This window comes from Salmo salar, chromosome 09 (assembly GCF_965601325.2).
Source record: "Salmo salar chromosome 09, fSalSal1, whole genome shotgun sequence".
NCBI classification, from domain to species: Eukaryota; Metazoa; Chordata; class Actinopteri; order Salmoniformes; family Salmonidae; genus Salmo; species Salmo salar.
In genome coordinates, this window is record NC_138299.1 from 149,561,715 (window position 1) to 149,581,063 (window position 19,349).

Here is a 19,349-nt window from a genome sequence, read left to right on the forward strand (position 1 = left end):
TATGAGAAACGCAGTAGGACACAGCCATACTGTCTCACCTTCTCCAATGTCATGCCCTTCACATGTCCCTCTCTCCGACAGACAGACGGCTGTAAAAGCTTTCAGTGAGTTGTAAAAATGGAAATGGTGCCTCCAGCCTGGAATGGAATATGCCGCACGTGAAATGTATTCTATATCTTCTTGGGAAGATATGGGGTGCAAGGCTGTCGCTGACGCTGTGTGTGAGCTAAATCAATCTCTCTGTCTCTCTCTGTCTCTCTGTCTCTATGTCTCTCTCACTGTCTCTGTCTCTCTCTCTCTCTCTCTCTGTCCCTGTCTCTCACCCACCCCTCCTCCCCCTTTGCTCTCCTTCATCTTAATTTCCCTCTCACTGTCCTTTTTAAAATTCATGGAATTTCTTATCTCTTTTTGGGTATGATAATTATAATTCCACAGTCTGCCAAAACCACTTGAACAAACTGGGTTTAAGGTACATGCAATACATTCATTTCCAGGTGAGACACACATATACAGGAAATTGTGGAATGATAGTCTAATGCCATGAGCTGAATAAAATACAACATTTCATTATAAATCAATGGTCAAAATGCAGTCTGTAACTAGGCAAACAGAATTGTAATACTTACCTACTAGTTTGCGGCACACTTTTCAACCTCATTTTCATTATCTCCAGCACAATACCAGTTTCAACATATGTGAAAACGGGGCATTTCTAAGTTTTGTAGAAATAAAATATAAAGTTAAAAAGTTCTAGACGATGACATCATCAAAAGTGATTTTTTTGAAACAGTGCTTTTCAAACACTATGAGACTTGCAGTGACGTGAAGGAGCAAGAAAAGACCCTCTCTTGGGCTAGAAACGTAAAATTTTTAACCACAGATCATAGTAACACGCTGTTTTCACATATGCAGACACTGGTTTGGTGCTGGAGATGATGAATTTCAGATTAAATTTGATATGTTACCTGATAGGGGGTCTGTAATCTTTTTGAATTACTGTGGAATGACAACTGAACATGCTTTTGTAGTTCAAATATTTTTGGTTTTGGAAAGCGATTTCTGATTGTTTCTTTGTAATACCCAAATCATTAATAAGAGATGACAGAAAACTGCATAACATCAGGCGGATTTGAATTCTAACGAAGTGGAAAGAAGTTCCAACACACTTCTCTGAATGGAAACAACGATGTCTGTCACGTGGCAGATTTCCATTGTTCTGTCCACCTGTCATTGCATCAGTACAGTATCTCACCTGTTACGGAGCTGTCTAGGTTGTCCATGCTGGACCCTGGCGTGTGCTCAATACCATAGAGAGGCCTGGACATCTCATAGCCTTCATCCTCCTCCTCTTCCTCATCCTCCTCATCCTCATCAGGGATGTCAGTCTCCAGGTCAGACACCAGGGTGCTGGACACGTACCCCACTGGAGGGGCGGGGGCCTGGGGAGGGAGAGGGGGGAGGGAGCCACCCTGCATGAGCCTGTCAGAGAGTCAGAGTAATATGGGTTATCATCATGCTACAGGTACACACCAAAACACAGACACAGGAAAGGGTGGGCTGCTGGTGGGGGGACAGCAACAGCAGGGAAGAGAACGAATGTCAAAAGACATCAAGAAAGACAAAGCTGGTGAATGAAAGACAGGATGACATAAAGAAGGAATCCAAGATAGACGAAAGGAACTGTTAAGCTACATTTAGAAATTCTTTCAAATTCTTTGAATAAATTGGAACAATTCCACTAATTCTACGTCCCTCCTCCTTGAATGCCAACACAATGACCCTGTAATTGCAGTTGAAGAGAGTACAATGGGCCCGCTCTCTAGGCCTGTCGACATGAGGCTGTCACCCCCTCACACAACCCTCTCCACTCCACTCAGCGCCCGCCTCACGTCACTGACAGCCCCGTTTGTTTGAGGAGTGCCGTGGGGTCTGAGGCGGTCTGCGGCGGGAGGGATTCTGATGTAATTACTGCCTCTTTCCTGTTGTCAAAGATGCTCTCAAACATAGTCATTACTGGCTAACAAGACGGCTCCTTCCTGACAAGTCTTCCCTATTCCCTCTACTGTAATGAATGGACGCCAGTCTCCCTCTTTCCCGCTCTTCCTCCTTCGTTCTCTCCCTCTCTTCCTCCTTCGTTCTCTCCCTCTGATCCTCCTTTGTTCTCTCCCTCTCTTCCTCCTTCGTTCTCTCCCTCTGATCCTCCTTTGTTCTCTCCCTCTCTTCCTCCTTCGTTCTCTCCCTCTGATCCTCCTTTGTTCTCTCCCTCTCTTCCTCCTTCGTTCTCTCCCTCTGATCCTCCTTTGTTCTCTCCCTCTCTTCCTCCTTCGTTCTCTCCCTCTGATCCTCCTTTGTTCTCTCCCTCTCTTCCTCCTTTGTTCTCTCCCAGTCTTCCGACAGGATGAAACGTGGGCTTCATCTGCCGTGCATGAGCACCACAACAATGGAATGTGTAGCAGCATGGATGTGGGTGGGGCTAAACAAGTGCTTTAGACATTGTGTTCTCACAGTGAGCAGAAGGGACAGTCATGTAAGTGGTAACACTGGCCCATTAAAATGACATGATTCATGAGTGCTTCTGTTTTGCGCAATGCCGTGACTGTGTAGCTAACATAACACCGAAATAAAACATGGAAGGAAGGAAAAAAATAGATAGTGAAAGAAAAACACTTCCAGCACAATATCCATAGTAGGCATTCTCATATCACCCCTATTTGAACATTGTACTGTTTCTGTAGTATTCCCCACCAGTGGGTGTACGTACCATGTCTGTTTGGCCATGTCCAGTTGGTAGGCACGGGTGATCTCGTCCAGGTGGGCCTGGAGCATGGGCTGCAGCTCCTCCCGGGGAGAGGGGCTAAGGGTGGCTGTGGACTGCTGGCCGAAGGACACCGCTGCTGGGGACGAAGCCACGCCACGAATGGGTGGGGTGGGGACCCTCTCTTCCTCCTCCTCTAGCTCATCCTCCATTCCCTGGTGGAGGTAGGTCTGCACGGGCATGGGAGGACCCCAGCCATCACTCTCATACCTGGGAGGGAGGAGGGGTGGCCACACAGTGAGAGAGAGGGAGGAGGGGTGGCCATACAGAGAGAGAGAGGGAGGAGGGGTGGCCATACAGAGAGAGAGAGGGAGGAGGGGTGGCCACACAGTGAGAGAGAGGGAGGAGGGGTGGCCATACAGAGAGAGAGAGAGAGAGAGAGAGGGAGGAGGGGTGGCCATACAGAGAGAGAGAGAGGGAGGAGGGGTGGCCATACAGAGAGAGAGAGAGAGGGAGGAGGGGTGGCCATACAGAGAGAGAGAGAGAGGGAGGGGGGTGGCCACACAGTGAGAGAGAGGGAGGAGGGGTGGCCATACAGAGAGAGAGAGAGAGAGAGAGAGGGAGGGGGGGTGGCCACACAGTGAGAGAGAGGGAGGAGGGGTGGCCATACAGAGAGAGAGAGAGAGAGAGAGAGAGAGAGAGAGGGAGGAGGGGTGGCCATACAGAGAGACAGAGAGAGAGAGAGAGAGAGAGAGAGAGAGAGAGGGAGGAGGGGTGGCCATACAGAGAGACAGAGAGAGAGAGAGAGAGAGAGAGAGAGAGGAGGGGTAAGAGAAGTACTCTAACTCAACTTTCTTTCTTCTGGTCATGTGCCAGACTAGTGTGACCTTGACTAGTGTGACCTTGACTAGTGTGACCTTGACTAGTGTGATCTTGACTAGTGTGACCTTGACTAGTGTGACCTTTAGTGTGACCTTGACTAGTGTGATCTTGACTAGTGTGACCTTGACTAGTGTGACCTTGACTAGTGTGACCTAGTGTGATCTTGTCAAACTTTCTAAATGACTTTGTAGACTTTGTGGTCATGGCTCACATCAACACCATCATCCCAGAAACCCTAGACCCACTACAATACCGCCCCAACAGATCCACAGATGATACAATCTCTATTGCACACCACACTGCCCTTTCCCACCTGGACAAAAGGAACACCTATGTGAGAATGCTATTCATTGACTACAGCTCAGCGTTCAACACCATAGCGGCCTCAAAGCTCATCAATAAGCTAAGGACCCTGAGACTGAACACCTCCCTCCACAACTGGATCCTGGACTTCCTGACGGATCGGCCCCAAGTGGTAAGGGTAGGTAACAACACATCCGCCATGCTGATCCTCAACACAGGGGCCCCATAGGGGTGCGCACTCAGTCCCCTCCTGTACTCCCTGTTCACTCATGACTGCACGTCCAGGCACAACTCCAACACCATCATTCAATTTGCCGATGACACAACAGTGGTAGGCTTTATCACTGACAACAACGAGACGGCCTATAGGGAGGAGGTCAGAGACCTGGCTGTGTGGTGCCAGGACAACAACCTCTCCCTCAACGTGATCAAGACTAAGGAGATGATTGTGGACTACAGGAAAAAGAGGACCGAGCACGCCCCCATTCTCATCAATGGGGCTGCAGTGGAGCAGGTTGAGAGCTTCAAGTTCCTTGGTGTCCACATCACCAACAAACTAATATGGTCCAAGCACACCAAGACAGTTGGGAAGCAAGCACGACAAAACCTATTCCCCCTCAGGAGACTGAAAAGATTTGGCATGGGTCCTCAGATCCTCAAAAGGTTCTACAGCTGCACCATCGAGAGCATCCTGACTGGTTGCATCACTGCCTGGTATGGCAACTGCTCGGCCTCCGACTGCAAGGCACTACAGAGGGTAGTGCGTACGGCCCAGTACATCACTGGGGCCAAGCTTCCTGCCATCCAGGACCTCTATACCAGGCGGTGTCAGAGGAAGGCACAAAAAATTGTCAAAGACTCCAGCCACCCTAGTTATAGAATGTTCTCTCTGCTACCACACGGCAAGCGGTACCGGAGCACCAAGTCTATGTCCAAGAGGCTTCTAAACAGCTTCTACCCACAAGCCATTAGACTCCTGAACATCTAGTCAAATGGCTACCCAGACTATTTGTATTGCCCTCCACCCCTCCACACCACACCACTGCCACTCTCTGTTGTCATCTATGCATAGTCACTTTGATAACTCTACCTACATGTACATACTACCTCAAGTAACCGGTGTCCCCACACACTGACTCTGTACCGGCACCACCATTGCATATATTGTTGTTTTTTACTGCTGCTCTTTAAAAACGTGTTACTTTTATCTCTTATTCTTATCCATATTTTTTGGGGAAACTGCACTGTTGGTTAGGGGCTTGTAAGTAAGCATTTCACTTGTTGTATTCGGCGCAAGTGACTAATAGAATTTGATTTGATTTTGATTTGATAGATACGAGCCGTAAGTGGAGCAGTGGAGGGATTCTTTAAATTCCCATAACTATGCTTATACATGCTGAAATAATACTAGTTGTAAAGAAAATGTTCATTAAATAAATGTGTCAGTGCACACTCCACAGGACGTAACTGCTTTAATCTGCGGCCATTAAGAGGCTCAGATTTACAGTTCAGACGACTCCTCATTTGCCAGATAGCCTATTAAACCAGATGAGTCTCACAAACTGGAGATGAGGGTGAGAGGACAGCACGCCTCAACTAGGGAGATGCACAGTTAAAGGAGATGTTATGTGTGAGTGTTTCTATCCTGAACAAAAATATAAACATGTAAAGTGTTGGTCCCATGTTTCATGAGCTGAAATAAAAGATCTCAGAAATGTACTAACAAAAAGCTTATGTCTCTCAAATGTTGTGCACAAATTTGTTTAAATCCCTGTGAGTGAGCATTTCTCCTTTGCCAAGATAATCCATCCACCTGGTGTTGAATATCAAGAAGCTAAATAAACAGCACAATCATTACACAGGTGCACCTTATGCTGGGGACAATAAAAGGCCTCTTTAAAATGTGCAGTTTTGTTACACAACACAATGCCACAGATGTCTCAAGTTTTGAGGGAGCGCACAATTGGCTAAGTCTGTATGAAGGGTCAGACAATGATAGATATATAGTGAGGGAAAAAAGTACTTGATCCCCTGCTGATTTTATATGTTTGCCAACTGACAAAGAAATGATCAGTCTATCATTTTAATGGTAGGTTTATTTGAACAGTGAGAGACAGAATAACAACAAAACTATCCAGAAAAACGCATGTAAAAAATGTTATAAATTGATTTGCATTTTAATGAGGGAAATAAGTATTTGACCCCCTCTCAATCAGAAAGATTTCTGGCTACCAGAAGTCTTCTATACAGGTAACGAGCTGAGACTTGGAGCACACTCTTAAAGGGAGTGCTCGTAATCTCAGCTTGTTACCTGTATAAAAGACACCTGTCCACAGAAGCAGTCAATCAATCAGATTCCAAACTCTCCACCATGGCCAAGACCAAAGAGCTCTCCAAGGATGTCAGGGACAAGAATGTAGACCTACACAAGGCTGGAATTGTCTACAAGACCATCGCCCAGCAGCTTGGTGAGAAGGTGACAACAGTTGGTGTGATTATTCGCAAATGGAAGAAACACAAAAGAACTGTCAATCTCCCTCGGCCTGGGGCTCCATGCAAGATCTCACCTCGGGGAGTTGCAATGATCATGAGAACGGTGAGTAATCAGCCCAGAACTACACGGGAGGATCTTGTCAATGATCTCAAGGCAGCTGGGACCATAGTCACCAAGAAAACAATTGGTAACACACTACGCCGTGAAGGACTGAAATCCTGCAGTGCCCGCAAGGTCCCCCTGCTCAAGAAAGCACATATACATGCCCGTCTGAAGTTTGCCAATGAACATCTGAATGATTCAGAGGACAACTGGGTGAAAGTGTTGTTGTCAGATGAGACCAAAATGGAGCTCTTTGGCATCAACTCAACTCGCTGTGTTAGGAGGAGGAGAAATGCTGCCTATGACCCCAAGAACACCATCCCCACCGTCAAACATGGAGGTGGAAACATTATGCTTTGGGGGTGTTTTTCTGCTAAGGGGACAGGACAACTTCACCGCATCAAAGGGACGATGGACGGGGCCATGTACCGTCAAATCTTGGGTGAGAACCTCCTTCCCTCAGCCAGGGCATTGAAAATGGGTCGTGGATGGGTATTCCATCATGACAATGACCCAAAACCCACGACCAAGGCAACAAAGGAGTGTCTCAAGAAGAAGCACATTAAGGTCCTGGAGTGGCCTAGCCAGTCTCCAGACCTTAATCCCATAGAAAATCTGTGGAGGGAGCTGAAGGTTCGAGTTGCCAAACGTCAGCCTCGAAACCTTAATGACTTGGAGAAGATCTGCAAAGAGGAGTGGGACAAAATCCCTCCTGAGATGTGTGCAAACCTGGTGGCCAGCTACAAGAAACGTCTGACCTCTGTGATTGCCAACAAGGGTTTTGCCACCAAGTACTAAGTCATGTTTTGCAGAGGGGGTCAAATACTTATTTCCCTCATTAAAATGCAAATCAATTTATAACATTTTTTGACATGCGTTTTTCTGGATTGTTTTGTTGTTATTCTGTCTCTCACTGTTCAAATAAACCTACCTTTAAAATTATAGACTGATCATTTCTTTGTCAGTGGGCAAACGTACAAAATCAGCAGGGGATCAAATACTTTTTTCCCTCACTGTTTATAACTTTTCAAATTAGTGTGGACAAATGTAGTTGGACTGTATGGGCAGAGTGTGGACTGTTTTGCATCTCCATGGATGTATAGAGTGTATGTTATGGTGGGTGTGGCTCGTACCCTCCTCCTTCATAGTGCTCGTTGGGGTAGTGGTCCATCTCGGTGCCAGGGAGAGGATGTAGAGGGGGAGGGGGCAGGGCCACGTTGGCCCAGCTGGAGCCATTAGTCTTGGTGGGTTTGGTGCCAACCTTGGCCTTCTTCTTCCTACCCCCCTTACCACCTATGGACAGCAGAGATGGAGTGAGTTAGAAAGATTGACTCAGACAACATGAAGAATTCAATTACAAAAAAATCTATAAAACCATATAACATGGGTGGCTATGTGCAGTATTCACTGTCAGTCTAACAAACAGATATTGCCAACAGAAATCGACTGAACATTTCAAGCTGAACATTCCTTCATTTCGAAACAGGTCATTTCAACACCTCCTTCTAAAAGTCATCCACATTCTCAAACAAACAGCTTCAATGAGCCATGCCTGTCAGCAGCCTCATACAGAATAACCTCAAGGCCAACTACTGAAAAGCGTGCTTCCATTGATTGATTTGCTGAAAGGCCTCAAATCTCCATAGAAACAGGGAGAGAGCAGCAGTAGGGAAGCAGAGGGTGGACCCCGGTCCTCCAGCCATCCCTCAGTGTCCCCATCTCACTACAGGTGTGAGTCCACAATGAAATATCTCACTACAGGTGTGGGTCCACAGTGAAATATCTCACTAGAGGTATGGGTCCACAGTGAAATATCTCACTTCAGAACATCATCATAATGAATGGATCGGTGGTGTCTGTGTGGCCATAATGTGGCACTTTCATTGATTTGAACACGCCAGAGAGAGAGAAAGAGAGAGCTCCCATCCCCATCTATTTTACCTCACACCCTTCGGAGACTGGATTCTCCATCTTTAGAAATCTGCCAGCCAGGCCTAGGCCTAGGGTTGATATGATTTGGTGAATGTGGTGGTGGTGGTGGGGGGGTACTGTCTCAGAGGGGATCTTTGACATCTAAAGCCCACTGTTATCTTTCTCAGTTGTGCTCAGTGTGGTCCGCAGGCCTCAGATCACTTGTTATAGAGAGGAAAAGGCTGCAGGCTTTTTTGCTGTGGTGCCTCTGTGCTTTCCACTACATAGAGGACATATGAGCATGAGTCCCCTATATAGAAGACAAGAGCATGAGTCCCCTATATAGAGGACATTAACATGAGTCCCCTATATAGAGGACATGATCATGAGTCCCTTATATAGAGGACATGAACATGAGTCGCCTATATAGAGGACATGAACATGAGTCCCCTATATAGAGAACATTAACATGAGTCCCCAATATAGAGGACATTAACATGGGTCCCCTATATAGAGGACATTAACATGAGTCCCCTATATAGAGAACATTAACATGAGTCCCCTATATAGAGGACATTAACATGAGTCCCCTATATAGAGGACATGAACATGAGTCCCCTATATAGAGGACATGAACATGAGTCCCCTATATAGAGAACATTAACATGAGTCCCCTATATAGAGGACATTAACATGAGTCCCCTATATAGAGGACATGAACATGGGTGCCCTATATAGAGGACATTAACATGAGTCCCCTATATAGAGGACATTAACATGAGTCCCCTATATAGTAGACATATGAGAATGAGTCTTTTGTCTGATCATTTCCAAACTGTCCTTGAAATGGTAGATAAAATATATCTGTGACCATAGCATGTGTGTGTTTGTGTAGGTGTTCTATGAGCATTGCATGTGTGTCTGAGGTCTGAGAGAACTGGGAGATAAATCGAGAGTCCTTTCTAGGAATTTACACTTTCAGTCTGCCAACGGACACCTCACATCTCAATCCAGAAAATACTCCCCAGTTGACGTTGTCAGCCACACATACAGGCTAGTGGAAACCATCCCTGGAGGCCTCTTGTGTACATTTGTACCTGTCATCTGTTGGTTAAGCCTCACTGCCAAAGGCCTGTAATCACGTTGCTCAGAGCCACAAAAAAAGCTACATTTCAGGGAACCCTGCATCTTGTGCCATGCAACACCATGTAATCTAATAGACTGTCCAGACTAGGACATGGCAATAAATTATCGAAATGTCATCAAAAAATACCTTTCATCAACACTCAGGGATATTTGGGGAAATGAATCTCTATGATCCAGTAAGGCTGAGGTCAGAAACAGATTAACAAAATACAGGGTATTGCTTGAGCAGTAAATGGAGAATTGTGTTATTTGACCATTTTCCCTATAAGATTTTAGCTGTTACCGGGCAGAAATGTTCCCATCAAAGATGATTAGATTGCGACAATGTTGGTAGCAGAACATGAGAGAGAGGTTAGTATTGGGAGGAGGATAGTCTGATAAAGACTGGGAGTAATAAAATAACAACAGTAAGCCCAAGGCAGGAAGTATAGTCTGAAAGTAATTTGGTTTCCTAATCGTTCCTCTGGGCGACGCTCAACTTTTCCCAATAAATGGTGATCTGGCGTGATTGCTCAATCACCTCGATTCCCTCCTCACCGGAGCAGGCATCAATACTGTAAATGAGCCTCTGCCATGGAGGGAAGGATGGCTAGAAACTGCACAGGAAGTACACAGCAGACCCATTTTCTCGCTGACAAACACAGGGCCTGTCTTCAAAAGGATCTACCACTATATTTAGATGTGGAGCTGGGTATTTATACCGCCTGGTTTGGGCGCTCCCTCCCAGTCTATAACTGTGGGGCCAAGCGGAGGCGAGCAACCTTGAACTGTCTCTGTGTTTATTTAGTGCCTCAGCGCTGAGTGAGAGACACAGGCAGAGCCTCAGAAAGGAGAGTCCAGAAGAAAGGACTCCACATCCAGATTTAAACACATGGCACTGAGAGAATAGATCAGACTGGATTTTCAGGGAAGTACCTTCTTAGAATACTTGAATACCACTGTATTATGGGCTTATAATAACAGTACAGAGGAAAGTCTATATGAGATAGTACACATGGGGGAATACCCTGCTGGACAGATAACTAGCAAGTGTGCCTATTTGTGAAATAATTTCAATGTGCTTGGTATGTGGGTGGATGATGCAGCAGACTAGATCATCAACACTGAGCTATCTACAGCCCTGAGCCATGAAGCTCATTAGGAGTGGGGCAGTCTATAGTTGGAGGAGAGGGGGGAAGTAGAGATGGATGACACCACTCTAAGAACAGTGAGAACATAACCCTTCTCCTGGGTTCCAGAATGAGATAATACAGGGATCATGGAGCTCACTAGCTAGTACCTCTCCTCCTCACTCCTCTCCTCCTCTCCTGTCCTGTCCTCCTCTCTCCTCTCCTCCTCTCTCCTCCAGTAGTGTAGATGTTAATGAGCAACACCACCACATCCCCAGCGGAGACCCACACTACCCTGAAAGCTGCTCTATTTCTGTTCCTCTTCATCTGGTTCCTATCTCAGACCTAACGTTCATTATTTCCTCCCCCAGCTCCTTGAAGCGAAGCACTGCTCTTTTCACTTTGTTCCTTTTCAAACGTCTAGTTTTTCATTAGTTGACTTCAAAACATGAAATGCAGTAATGTTGCCTTCATTGCCATCCAAACTCTGGCCATTGAAGTTCTTTACCTATAATACGTTATTCTGTCAGAACTCTGCTGTGTATTCCTGTAGGGTTTAGTCCTCGTAGAGAAACATTGCGGCGTATAGAGAGATACGCCACAGATGGATAGAGATAAATTAGATAAATGCATATTTAATAGGATGCTGTTTGACTTCAACCAGGGCCCTTATCAAACCAGTGTGTATAGCATGCCTCACAGTACACAATACATCTCTGGCATTAGATTATTCTTAAGGCCTACCACGGAGGGGGAAGTGCAAAGGTACAGTCCCAATTGAATTCCTATACAGGTGAATTTAATTAGTAGGACCAATATGCTCTAAATCCCTGACATTTCAAGGGAAGATACCCTGAGGCTACCAAACGAAATACACATGTTAGCTTAACATAATCAAGGGCTTCTTGTCCCCTGGCCTCTCTTTGTTGATGCAAAATGAGCCTCTATCTGCATTTCTCATATGAGCACTACAGAATGCATCTCTCTCTCTCTCTCCTTCCTTCCTTCGATATATACACTATTGTTCAAAAGCCTTGTTTTTGAAAGAAAAGCAAATGTTTTATCCATTAAAATAACATCAAATTGATCAGAAATACAGTGTAAACATTGTTAATGATGTAAAAACATTTGAAAATTATGAACATGGATTAGCTAACACAACGTGCCATTGGAACACAGGAGTGATGGTTGCTGATAATGGGCCTCTGTACACCTATGTAGATATTCCATAAAAAATCAGCCATTTCCAGCTACAATAGTCATTTACAACATTAACAATGTCTACACTGTATTTCTGATCAATTTGATGTTATTTTAATGGACAAAACATTTGCTTTTCTTTCAAAAACAAGAACATTTCTAAGTGACCCCAAACTTCTGAACAGTAGTGTATGTCAGATTTTTTGGGATGGGATGCCTGTGTCTATGTCAGGTGGAAGACATGACCACTCCAGACTGCCTCCAGACTGCCTCTCCTCTCCAGCCTAATGTCTGCCAGCCATTGCATTGGATTAGAGATCAGAGAGGAGGGTAGGGGAGAGGAGAGGAGAGGAGGGGAGGTAGAGAGGAGGGCTGCCTCTGTGCCCTATAAAATTCTCAGTACATGGGTTTTACTGTGGTCAGTAAGCATTAGAAGAAGAGGGAAAATGGGAGACATTCTCACCATTTTAGTCAGCCAAGCGTCTCAGATGGTGTGTGTGTGTGTGTGTGTGTGTGTGTGTGTGTGTGTGTGTGTGTGTGTGTGTGTGTGTGTGTGTGTGTGTGTGTGTGTGTGTGTGTGTGTGTGGTCTCACAATGCACCACTCCAACTGTCTGAAGGAGCCATGTTGCCCAAATTCTCATCTGCTCTCAAGCTCCTGGTGAGAGACAAAGCCTGTTACAAGGCCCAGCCGTGATGGAGTAAGCCCAGCTAGGATGCCTGGAGCCCTGTTCTATTAGTACAAATCCTCACTTTCTCTCTTTAAAGGGAAGATTAGAGCTTGTTTCTAATCTAATCTGGAGGACAAAGCACTTCACTACATGTAAATAGAGTATTGTTGCTGCACATAACATTACATCATCTAGACCACACATTTGACAATGTGGTTGATGTCAGCGATCAACGCCGGCCTGTAAATGCGTTTATTAGTTGTGAGTATTAGCAGTGGGAGCAAAGTAACAGTGGTGAGGAGGAGGAGCGGGTTAATAAAGACAGACGTTGGGTTTTGCACATGCAAAAGAGATCAATAAAGCAATTAACAACTCAATCACTGATACAGTCAATTAAATGGCAGTCCATGAGTTATCCCAGAATGTTGAAGAGAGTAGGAAGACAAGTCACATCCCTGCCTGCCACATCAGAAACCAACCTGATAGGCTCCCGCTTCGGTCTGAGCTGTTGTGAGAGCTGGTGGTGCTGAAATCTTGTGATTGGTTGTGTGGCATTCTATTAGACAATCCCTCGGCCAATCGGTAGTCAGGAATGAAAAGGAGTGCTAGTGGGGTTAAAGGGTAAAAATATACAGTGGCATCAGGTGATTGGCTGAAGCACATGCGGAACATGCAGTTAGATCAGCAGGCAAGCAGTGAAACTTCTCCACTCATACACACCTCTTCTAGTCAGCCATCTTGACATTTGTTCTCTCTCGCTCTCTCTCTGACTCTATTTCTCTCTCTCTCTCTCTCACACATTAATCACTCACCCACCCACCACCCAGTCACAGTCACATTCACTCAGTGAAACATTTAGCCTTTGTTTGTGACACATCATTTTTTTTATATATATGTATAAAGTTTTGGACTTTGACAAAAAAATATATGAGTAAAAAAATATTTTGGAAGAAAGCCAAGTGATTATCCATTCATGAGATGGGAGAGATAAATCCACTTGTAGCAGGTGCAAGTTATTTAATGTAGCTGTCACGTCCTGACCAGTGAAGAGGTTATTTGTTATTGTAGTTTGGTCAGGACGTGGCAGGGGGTGTTTGTTTTATGTGGTTCGTTTTTTTTTGGTTAATGTTCTATGTTAGTATATTTCTATGTTTATTCTAGTTTGTTCCTCGTTGCCTCTAATTGAAGGTCCTATTTAGTATGGGTGTTTTTTCATGGGTTTTTGTGGGTAGTTGTTCCTGGTATAGTGTTGTGCCTTACAGGACTGTTAGCGTCTTCGTCATTGTTTGTTATTTTGTTTTTCTGTGTTCACGTTTTCTTCACAATAAATAAGATGAGATTACACATTCCCGCTGCGCCTTGGTCCCATCTTTACGACGAACGTGACAGTAGCATTGTTTTGCGATACAATCAAATGTTACTTTTAAAATATTGCAAGACAGCAAAGGATCGGAAATTGAGTTACATTATGGGCACAAACAATATAATCAATCTACTTTAAACCTCTAGAGAATGAGACCATGAATATATAGAAAGAGTCTCAGAAAACTCATTAGTCCTGAAGCAGGAATCTCCTCAAGGATTTCAGAAAAATCCTCTATCAAATCCATTATAATTAAGTTGGATTATTTTCTTAAATATTAGTTGTGCTAAAGAGAATAAGTAATTAGTTAGAACAGAGAGAGGGAAGTAACGTAATCCAAGGCTGGAGAAAATGGATGCTTTAGTCTAGCTCCCTGGCCCTTCATCAGGTGTTTATTTCACCTTGGAAAGTGACCAAGACTGAATGGCAGCGAGGGGAAAATGAGTCCTTAAAACAGAATCAGGTGCTCGCGGACAGTGGAGCTGGAATGGGCTTCAGAGACAGATTGTGAGTATTAAAGTCCAAACTACTGTCAGGTCACAGTAAACCCATGGCTTATAAACAGGGGTGAACTGGGGTATCATATGAAACACTCCATACTGACTCAGCAGTGATTTGTACTGGGGTCATACACTCACAGTAGGAGGAGTGAGGGCATGATGGCTAAGGCTAATATTGTCATGTATCATAGGGCTGTGTTGAGTTTCGCATGTCAGGGAAATATGACAAGTCTCACCTTCTGTATGACATGTGCACACACACACACACACACACATACACACACACACACACACACACACACACACACACACACACACACACACACACACACACACACACACTACACTCCCTTCCAACACACACACACACACACACACACACACACACACACACACACACACACACACACACACACACACACACACACACACACACACACTACACTCCCAACACACACGCACACTGCACTCCCTTCCAACACACACGCATACTGCACTCCCTTCCAACACACACACACACTACACTCCCTTCCAACACACACACACACACACACACACACACACACACACACACACACACACACACACACACTGCACTCCCTTCCAACACACACACACACTACACTCCCTTCCAACACACACACACACACACACACACACACACACACACACACACACACACACACACACACACACACACACACACACACACACACACACACACACACACACACACAGACACACACACACACACAAAACACTCCCTTCCAACACACACGCACACTACACTCCCTTCCAACACACACGCACACACACACGCACACGCACACTACACTCCCTTGCAACACACACGCACACGCACACTACACTCCCTTCCAACACACACGCACACACACACACACACACGCACACACACACACACACACACACACACACACACACACACACACACTACACTCCCAACACACACGCACACTGCACTCCCTTCCAACACACACACATACTGCACTCCCTTCCAACACACACACACTACACTCCCTTCCAACACACACACACACACACACACACACACACACACACACACACTGCACTCCCTTCCAACACACACACACACTACACTCCCTTCCAACACACACACACACACACACACACACACACACACACACACACACACACACACACACACACACACACACACACACACACAGACACACACACACACACACACACACACAGACACACACACACACACACACACACAAAACACTCCCTTCCAACACACACGCACACTACACTCCCTTCCAACACACACGCACACACACACGCACACGCACACTACACTCCCTTGCAACACACACGCACACGCACACTACACTCCCTTCCAACACACACGCATGCACACACACACACACGCACACTACACTCCCTTCCAACACACACGCACACGCACACACACGCACACACACTCACGCACACATACACACTCCATCCCACTCACTGTTGTTGCAGGAGTTCTTGTCAGGCAGGGAGTACCCCAGGTTGGCCATCTCCTGTTTGGCCTGGATGGAGGCCTTCCACTGGGCCTCAGGGAGGTCCACAGCCAGCTCATGGATGCTACTGGAGTGGAGGATCTGGGTGGTGGCATAGGGGGTGGCTCCCTGGGAGCCCTGGCTGGGGCTGTTGTAGTTAGCCTTGGTGGTGAAGTCTATACTGCTATAGATGGCTCCATCAGAGAGCATAGTGCCGGTCTTATCCCCATTACTACTGGTGTCTGGAGGAGACACAGGGAGAGAGAATAGGGGTCAGTTTAGAAGACTGTGTGTGGGCTTCAATAACAAATACTGTGTGAACATCAACTATAATTGTATTTGAATAGAAAATAGAAAGGTAAAGTGATGTTTAGAGTCATTGATGAACAAGGCTGCTCTTCAAGACAGATTAGGAGTGGAGCGGTGTCTATGTGGAGCGGTCTATGTCTAACTATGAATCAGGTCAGAGTGACCCTGGGTTCAGTCAGGAACAGTCCCAGGGGTGTGAGGGAATTACCCTGAGCATCTCAACGCTTTGACATCAACTCAGCTCTTAACATCCTGTTTAACATATTCATCTCATTGAAAAATCCATCCCCACTTATTCATGCATTCTAATTCCAGCGGCTGACTTCACAACCTTGGGCCTCTCTCTCTACCTCTCTCTCTACCTCTCTCTCTACCTCTCTCTCTCTCTCTCTCTCTCTCTCTCTACCTCTCTTCTGAGCCTGCTTCTTTCCCTCTGTTTTCCTGTCTCTCTCCTCCCTTTGTTGCTGCCAATGAGGGATAATGGTGCCACTCTGCATGTGTGTGTGTGTGAGTGAGTGAGTGAGCCCAGCTCCTCAGTAGTACTGTAGGGTTTGAGCGCCCAGTGAAGGGGAGATGATGTAGAGCAACGGCAGAAGAGTCCGCAGTCAAGCTGGCCCTGTCCTTCACGACTGGCTGCCCGGGACCATCTTTTCACATCCCCCCTTTCTCTCTCTCGCTCTCTATCTGTCTCTCTCCCCCTCCCCATTTCTCTCTCTCTCTCTCTCCCCTTTCTAAATTCAATTCAATTCAAGGGGCTTTATTGGCATGGGAAACATATGTTAACATTGCCAAAGCAAGTGAGGTAGATAATATACAAAAGTGAAATAAACAATAAAAATGTACAGTAAACATTACACTCACTGAAGTTTCAAAAGAATAAAGACATTACAAATGTCATATTATGTATATATTCAGTGTTGTAACGATGTACAAATGGTTAAAGTACAAAAGGGAAAATAAATAAGCATAAATATGGGTTGTATTTACAATGATGTTTGTTCTTCTCTGGTTGACCTTTTCTTGTGGCAACAGGTCACAAATCTTGCTGCAGTGATGTCACACTGTGGTATTTCACCCAATAGATATGGGAGTTTATCAAAATCAGGTTTGTTTTCAAATTCTTTGTGGATCTGTGTAATCTGAGGGAAATATGTGTCTCTAATATGGTCATACATTTGGCAGGAGGTTAGGAAGTGCAGCTCAGTTTCCACCTCATTTTGTGGGCAGTGTGCACATGGCCTGTCTTCTCTTGAGAGCCAGGTCTGCCTACGGTGGCCTTTCTCAATAGCAGGGCTATGCTCACTGAGTCTGTACATAGTCAAAGCTTTCCTTAAGTTTGGGTCAGTCACAGTGGTCAGGTATTTTGCCACTGGGTACTCTCTGTTTCTGTCTCTCTCTACCCCCCCTCCCCCCTCTCGTTGCCTCCATCTTGTCTCACATCTTCATCTTCTGAGGTATGGCTGATGACACTACGCTGGACTGTTTGCCATTACTCAAGCGGTGACAGTGCCTATACTCTGCTGCTAGCGCGCAAGCCTCCCTCTGATGTGGTATGTAAATGTATATCCAAAAACACTCATGCAATACGCATACAGGTTTACATCTTTGTGGGGCTGGTAGCGGGGAGGTGAGAGGAGGACATGATGAATCATCTGAGCTAGGGTACAGTACAGAAGAGCAGTAGAGGAGTCAGATCAGCAGATATCATCTCATACTATATCTACAATCTCGCCTCTCTCTCTCCTCTCTCTCTCTTTCCTCTCTCTCTCTCCTCTCTTCCTCTTATCTATTATATATATATCTCTCCTCTCTCCCTCCTCTCTCCTTTTTATCTCTCCTGTATCTCTCTCTGTCTCTATATATATACAGTGGGGGAAAAAAGTATTTAGTCAGCCACCAATTGTGCAAGTTCTCCCACTTAAAAAGACGAGAGAGGCCTGTAATTTTCATCATAGGTACACTTCAACGATGACAGACAAAATGAGAAAAGAAATCCAGAAAATCACGTTGCAGGATTTTTAATGAATTTATTTGCAAATTATGGTGGAAAATAAGTATTTGGTCAATAACAAAAGTCTATCTCAATACTTTGTTATATACCCTTTGTTGGCAATGACACAGGTCAAACGTTTTCTGTAAGTCTTCACAAGGTTTTCACACACTGTTGCTGGTATTTTGGCCCATTCCGCCATGCAGATCTCCTCTAGAGCAGTGATGTTTTGGGGCTGTCGCTGGGCAACACTGACTTTCAACTCCCTCCAAAGATTTTCTATGGGGTTGAGATCTGGAGACTGGCTAGGCCACTCCAGGACCTTGAAATGCTTCTTACGAAGCCACTCCTTTGTTGCCCGGGCAGTGTGTTTGGGATCATTGTCATGCTGAAAGACCCAGCCATGTTTCATCTTCAATGCCCTTGCTGATGGAAGGAGGTTTTCACTCAAAATCTCACGATACATGGCCCCATTTATTCTTTCCTTTACATGGATCACTCGTCCTGGTCCCTTTGCAGAAAAACAGCCACAAAGCATGATGTTTCCACCCCCATGCTTCACAGTAGGTATGGTGTTCTTTGGATGCAACTCAGCATTCTTTGTCCTCCAAACACGACGAGTTGAGTTTTTACCAAAAAGTTCTATTTTGGTTTCATCTGACCATATGACATTCTCCCAATCCTCTTCTGGATCATCCAAATGCTCTCTAGCAAACTTCAGACGGGCCTGGACATGTACTAGCTTAAGCAGGGGGACACGTCTGGCACTGCAGGATTTGAGTCCCTGGCGGCGTAGTGTGTTACTGATGGTAGGCTTTGTTACTTTGGTCCCAGGTCATTCACTAGGTCCCCCCGTGTGGTTCTGGGATTTTTGCTCACCGTTCTTGTGATAATTTTGACCCCATGGGGTGAGATCTTGCGTGGAGCCCCAGATCGAGGGAGATTATCAGTGGTCTTGTATGTCTTCCATTTCCTAATAATTGCTCCCACAGTTGATTTCTTCAAACCAAGCTGCTTACCTATTGCAGATTCAGTCTTCCCAGCCTGGTGCAGGTCTACAATTTTGTTTCTGGTGTCCTTTGACAGC

The 19,349-nt window shown here is 45.5% G+C and overlaps 1 protein-coding gene across 10 annotated transcripts in view; it reads right to left on the reverse strand.

Moving 5' to 3' along the window:
- The window catches only part of LOC106613191 (roundabout homolog 2), a 607,381-nt gene that overhangs the window by 19,289 nt on the left and 568,743 nt on the right, over positions 1 to 19,349 (reverse strand). For 6 of the 10 annotated variants that reach the window (XM_082956430.1, XM_014215208.3, XM_082956431.1 and 3 more), the window contains 5 exons: positions 15,933 to 16,205; positions 13,051 to 13,176; positions 7,670 to 7,829; positions 2,762 to 3,025; positions 1,253 to 1,479 (listed from right to left, as the gene is read on the reverse strand). In XM_082956430.1, coding sequence (XP_082812556.1) covers positions 1,253 to 1,479; positions 2,762 to 3,025; positions 7,670 to 7,829; positions 13,051 to 13,176; positions 15,933 to 16,205 — 1,050 coding nt within the window. The remainder of the gene's footprint in view (positions 1 to 1,252; positions 1,480 to 2,761; positions 3,026 to 7,669; positions 7,830 to 13,050; positions 13,177 to 15,932; positions 16,206 to 19,349) is intronic. The other 4 variants (XM_082956433.1, XM_082956436.1, XM_082956435.1 and 1 more) reach the window with 1 other exon arrangement.